The sequence below is a fragment of the Eublepharis macularius genome, chromosome 1 (genome assembly GCF_028583425.1).
Source record: "Eublepharis macularius isolate TG4126 chromosome 1, MPM_Emac_v1.0, whole genome shotgun sequence".
Lineage (NCBI taxonomy): Eukaryota > Metazoa > Chordata > Lepidosauria > Squamata > Eublepharidae > Eublepharis > Eublepharis macularius.
The window spans coordinates 202,739,867-202,745,866 of NC_072790.1; the positions used below are offsets into that span (position 1 = coordinate 202,739,867).

General features: G+C 47.9%; 1 protein-coding gene across 2 annotated transcripts in view; it reads right to left on the reverse strand.

The window, feature by feature from the left end:
* The window catches only part of SRF (serum response factor), a 71,237-nt gene extending 65,857 nt beyond the window's left edge, over positions 1–5,380 (reverse strand). For both annotated transcript variants that reach the window (XM_054984191.1, XM_054984183.1), the window contains exon 1: positions 4,705–5,380. In XM_054984191.1, coding sequence (XP_054840166.1) covers positions 4,705–5,229 — 525 coding nt within the window. In that variant the 5' untranslated portion in view covers positions 5,230–5,380. The remainder of the gene's footprint in view (positions 1–4,704) is intronic.
* Between the last annotated feature and the right edge of the window lie 620 nt (positions 5,381–6,000).

Here is a 6,000-nt window from a genome sequence, read left to right on the forward strand (position 1 = left end):
TAGACACAGCCCAGTATTACTGCTGGAGAAGCAAGTTAATTTAGCAACAAAAATGCTTCATTTCGTTCAGCGTACAGCTGCCTTTCTTGACCTGCACATTCTTTCTCAAAGACCAGTCTGAACTTGGGCCTGTGGAAACTTACACTCCTGAACCAAAGTCACACAGGCATGTCAGCCATATAGGATTTTAAAGGCGGGTCTTGACAACCTGGCTGATCCAGTCATATGGACCCATGGCCACAGTAACTCAAGCCTAGACTATTATACTCTTCTTTCTATGAGGTCTGCCTTCAAAGACAACCCGAAAACTCCATCTGGTACGGAATGCTGGAGCTTGATTATTATTGGGAATTAGGTGAAGTATGCATATTTTACCTACTCTGCAGTTGCTCCCTTGGTTTCCAGGTTCAATTAAAGATATTGACTATCACATACAAATCCCTTCACAGCCTAGGGCAAACATGTCTAAAGGACTGCCTCTCCCAACATGGCCCACTGTGACAGCTGTGCTCATTTAAGCAAAGTGTGCAGAAGGTCACACCCTACGAATGGGAAGATGAGCAGCTGCCCGTACCCATGCACTCTGTGTTGAGGCTCCCACTTAGTGGAATGGCCCACCTGAGGAGGCCATAAAGGCTCCCACACTTCTGTCGTTCCAGAATGTGTAAAATGGAAGTGTTCACGAGGGTGTTCTTAAAAAGCAAAATGGGCTGCAGTAAAATTAGAATTGTTCAGGAAGGTGCTTTAATAAAGGGATAATAGCTGCAGTTTATGACACTGTTCACTGGATGCAATCCTTGTTTTCTAATTACTGTAATCCAGATTTTCCATTTCTTCACATGTCTTATACTGCTTTTATTGCACTGTTTTCTAACTTCGTAGCCACTGTATACTGCTTCTACCGCAGTGAGAAAGGTGGACTATAATGTAAATTTATAAAATTAAAAACTGAAAACTGTCTTCCTAGGACTTGCTATTTCTCAGAAATTGTTGGAAGCTTCAAAATTAGTCTGTATACAACCACTTTAACTAATGACATGAAATGCAAATTGGAGATTACACCCTGTAAACCCTCTCAAATAGGAAATGGCTTGCTCCAAATACTACAGTAACAAAAGGACTTTCACAAGGAAAAGTGACTCCAAAAAAGAGAGTGTTGTATTCCATGGAGGTTCTCTGGTGTGATATAATAGCTAAGAGTCTAAGCTAGGAATCAAAGAGACCTGAATTCACACTCACTAAAGGCTACAATCAAAACACAGCAGGAATTACTTCTAAGTAAATATGCACAGGCTCATATTGCAAGTCAACTTGATCATGCCACTTTCTCTCCAACTTGGCCCCCGATTGCAATATGAGGGTAATAATCCTGACTTTTATCATGTTTATAAAGACTATAATAATGTATTATCTTATCAAATGCCAGCACTGCAGAGTGGTTAGAGTATCAAACTAGGATCAGGGGGGTGGGTTCTAATCTCTACTCTGCCATGGAAGCTCACCCTTGGGCCAATAACACCCACTCAGCCTAGCCTACTTCACAAGGCTGTTGTGAGGATAAATGGAGAAAAGGAGAATCATGTGAGCCACTTTCGGTCCCATGAGGAGAAATGTGGGATATAAATTAAGTAAATAAATAAAATAAAAACATACATTTGGTCTTTGTAAAAGTGCTAAGTATCATCATTGGTCAATCCATGTGTATTAGTCATGATGGCTGCATTGTTCCTCCAGATTCAGAATAAATTGGAATATCAGCTGTAGGAGAGAGAGGGGAACTCTCTCTTTCATACCGCACTTGTAGATTTTGCAGGAGCATAAGGCTGACCACTGCTGTAAGCAGGATGCTAGTTAAACAAACCTTGGTCTGATCCAACAGGGATCGCAGCCGAAATTTTGAAGGAGGAGAGGCACATGTTCAGAGTTATGAGTTGTAGTTCTTGTTCACATGTTAGGGTAAGACACCACCACCGTTGTGTGAATTGTCACTGTGTTCTTAGCAGCCACAGTTGCATCAGGACTGATGTGGGGAAAGTTAAAAAGCATACCTATAATATGTTTTAAAATCAATTCAATTTATCCATAAAATTCTGGAAAATGTAATCTCAGGATGCGCTGAAAATCTGTTAGCAAACTCTATTCCCCACCACAGAACTACAATTCCCAGACTTCATTAACAGCAAAAGTAAGTGTAAAACAACTTTAAGCTTGTTGTATAAACATGTCATTGACAAACATCAGCCATCACTCTATCAAGCAGCAGCAAAAGGATACTCCATCCATCCTGTGCGAGAATCCCTGTGTGCCATAATAACCTCTACATTTCACTAGTGGTGAATGCTTGTGCCTGTCTACATAAACAGCATGAAACACAAATATGCATACAGACAGGTTTCAAGGTGACTCCTCCCCAACACTCCTGGAGGCCGCCAATGCCAATCTGGGCATGCTGCTTCTGGAAGATACAGTCTAAAGGAACTACAAACAGAACCTGCCTTTTGTTTCTTGTACTGAAGGCCAGAAATATTAGGAACCTTGCAGTCCAAGCACATACGCGGCTGCTCAAACTCGATGCCACTAAATTCAGTGGGTCTTACACTCAGATAAGCATGCCCAAAATTGCAGCCACAGAAAGCTATAATACATCTGCTCTTTATTCCAAACTACTAAATTAACAACTACTTAAACATAGGATTATGGGTTTTTTTATGGCATTTGATCCATCACATTCTTATCCTATTCCTTGCCCAAGAAGTTCAGGGGTGACAAAATCTGGTTAATCTCTCCCATTTTGTCAACAACCGCCATGGAGCAACTGGCCCAAGACCAACTAATGAATTTTACTGACTGAATATTGATTTGAACCCCCGTTTCTCCCACTCTATACCACACTGGTTCACAAATTTCATCCTTCAGCTTTCTGTCCCTCAGTCTGACATAGGATGCTGTATGTCCTCTTTTCATTCACCCAGTAGAACAACTAGTAAAATATCACTCATCTTTGGCAAATTTGTTTCAAATAGCCAGGTCTGTAATTTTACAAAAATTAATTTTTTAGGCCACAGGTGACAGCCATACATACCATTATGTGCAAACTAGAAAGTGTTTTTATAATCCTATTATTATCAGGGACTTAATTTACAAGGCTGGTGGCAACTAACAGGGGAACAAAGATATTTTGTTCGGATCAAGATTAAGACAGATGAGAAAACATTAACAAAGCCCAATATTGACACCTCAGTCATTATAATATCAAGATGATATTGGTCTTTAAACACAGCCCCTTTTGACATGCCAAATACTAACAATTTTATTATAACATAAGTTTGCAGTCTTTTAAGAAGCCACAAAACTTTTAGTTGTTTTTGCTGCAATAAAAAATACTGCTTCCTGATGCTTTCTGTTATTGATCTTTTATACCATGCAAAAAATTAGAAACAAATTATACTGAACATGACAGGCCCTGAAAAACAGAAGAAAGTTGTTCTGCTTTATCAAAAAAACAACGGATATAGTATTTACTCCAATGCCAACACTAGGTTATTTTTCAATGGTGCCATAAAAAAAACAGGGATGGGTATGTGTAGTCATCTTACATATATATAAAAGTTACAGTTATGTCCAGTTTAAAAAATTGGGATTTCTAAATGTGTGTGGTGGGGGTCATCTCATATTTATGGTTGCCTTCCTCTTGAGTAAATGCAGTAAATTACAATGTAGCATAGATGGCACAAAGACAGAGCATGTCAGAAATGTATGTTTTTAAATACATACCAGCAAGCATGTTTTAATATCTCCAGTTCTGTATCTACTCAAATAGATCTGTACTGTAAAGTGAATTTCTACTTTGAGAAATTTAAGATATAGCCAAGTTTTAAACCTTCATCCAGCTCCTTAGCCTGGCCAATGCGTTGCACACAAAATCAGGGGTCCAATGAGAAGCCTCGCATTTCATTCTCTAGGGGCACCCCATTGTCATGAACGCCGATTGCTTCACCCGCTACACTAATTGCCAACTCACCCAGCAAACACCCAGTCCTCTCATGCAGCCCAATCCTATACACGTGAACCCAGAATTAAGTCCCTCTGAACTCATCTGCGCTTCCTCCAAAGACTCTACCCTCTTTCCTCTGCAGATGCGGCAGCGGGTTTGACACCGGCTGCGACCTTTCACCTACACCGAACCTGCTTTAAAAACATCCGAGGTCGAAGAGCGCCAGCCCCGTTTCCTTCCCCGCAATACTCAGGAGAAGGGCCAGGCTGCACGGGGGCCGCCCCCGAGCTGAATCCGGGCCAGAGCGGGGCGTGCCTTTCCGGCGGCCGGAGCAGGCGACCGCTAGGCCCGTGCCTGTCGCCCTTCCGGTGTCAACGAGACCAGCCCTCCCAGTTTGACTCTGCAGCAGCCTCAGGACTGCTACGAAGCCGGTCTGCAGAGAGGGACGGGACACGTGCGCTTAAAAAGGCGAAGAGCGCCACTGAGCATGTAAGGAGTGCAGAGGCAAAAGGGGCTGTTTTCAGAAACGCGCAGCTAGAGCGCTGCAGCAACTCTCAGTACTGCAACTACTCCGACGTATCCTTGTCGGCTCCGCAAATCCCGCCTGGTTTGCGGTGCGGCCAGGAGGGCTTCCGAGGCAGAGGCAGCCTCAAGCCCGGCATGTTCCCTCCCGCCCGCCAGTCGGTGGCCCCCTCCGGCCCCGGCGCTACCTTCTTCATGATGCCCGTCTTCCTCTTGCTGAAGGTGGTGTAGCGCCGCAGCTTGTTGTCGATGAATTCCATCTTGATCTTGACGCGGCCGCGGGTCTTCTTGCCGGGCTTGGCGCCGCTCACCGCGCCGCTCACCCCGCCGTAGCCCCCCGCCGCGGCCGCCGCCGCCTCCGCTCCCACCACCACCCCCAGGTCCATATCGCCCAAAGTCCGCTTGACGCCGCGCCGATCGCCGACCAGCTCCTCCTCTTCGCCCGAGTCGGAATCGCCTTCGCTGCCGCTAGCCACCGCCGCCGCTGCCGCCCCCACGTCCCGGTCCCGCTCGAAGCGGCCCCCCGCCGGCCCCTGCCCACTAGGGGGGCCTGTCCCGTTGCCGGGGCCCCGGATCCCTGCGCCGCCGCCACCGTTGGCTCCACGCGGGATCCCGGGGCCGGGCCGGCCGGAGGATGTCCGCGCCATGCCCATCACCGAGCTCCGAGACAGGGCAGCAGCGCCGTTCCCGGCCCCGGCCTGGCTGGGCAGCATGGTGCCGCCGCCTCCCACGAAGCCAAACGGGACTGCGCCTTCGATCAGGCCGGCGCTGCCATGGGCCCCCGCGCCGGCTGCTCCGGCCCGGCCCCTCTCCGGACAGCCGCCACCCGCCTTCCTGCCTGCCTATCCGCTTGCTCACTCCACAGTCAAGCCCTGCGCCGGCCCGGGACACCCCCCCGCGCTACCTTCCCCCATATAAAGCGATACAATGTTGCCTTTTATGGAGAGAAGGCTCCTTATATGGTGAGAGCCGGCGCTTTGCATCCATTGGCCGTCCCCTTGCAGGGCGCTCACGCCGTTGGCTGAGGAAGACCGAGGCCGGCCTTTCATTGGTCGGAGGGACGCGGGTCTCATTTGCATACATTCCAAAAGAGCTGCGTTTGCTTCGACGTCACCCTGGAGGAGCAGCATTTAAAGAGAAAGAGCCTCTCTCCGACGCCGGAGCTTGTTAAGGCTGGGAGGGGGTGGAGAATACAGGTTGAGCAAGAGAGGCGGCGGGAGCATCCAGGGCCCGATTGCTACGCGAGCGGCAGGCAGCGCCGATGCAGGAAGTAAAGTTCCACTCCACACTCAAGAACGCGCGCAGCGGATTTGAAGTCCGGCAAGAATGGCGGAGCCTGCAGGGAGGCAGGACGCGAGGCGGCACGGGACTGTTGCGTTCCGTACATTCCGAAATGCACCAAAGAAAAATCTCCGTCGTCCCAGAAATGGTACTGACTTGTGTGAAGAAGGGAAGTCAAGAGAAACTCCCCTCCGCCCTGCTAC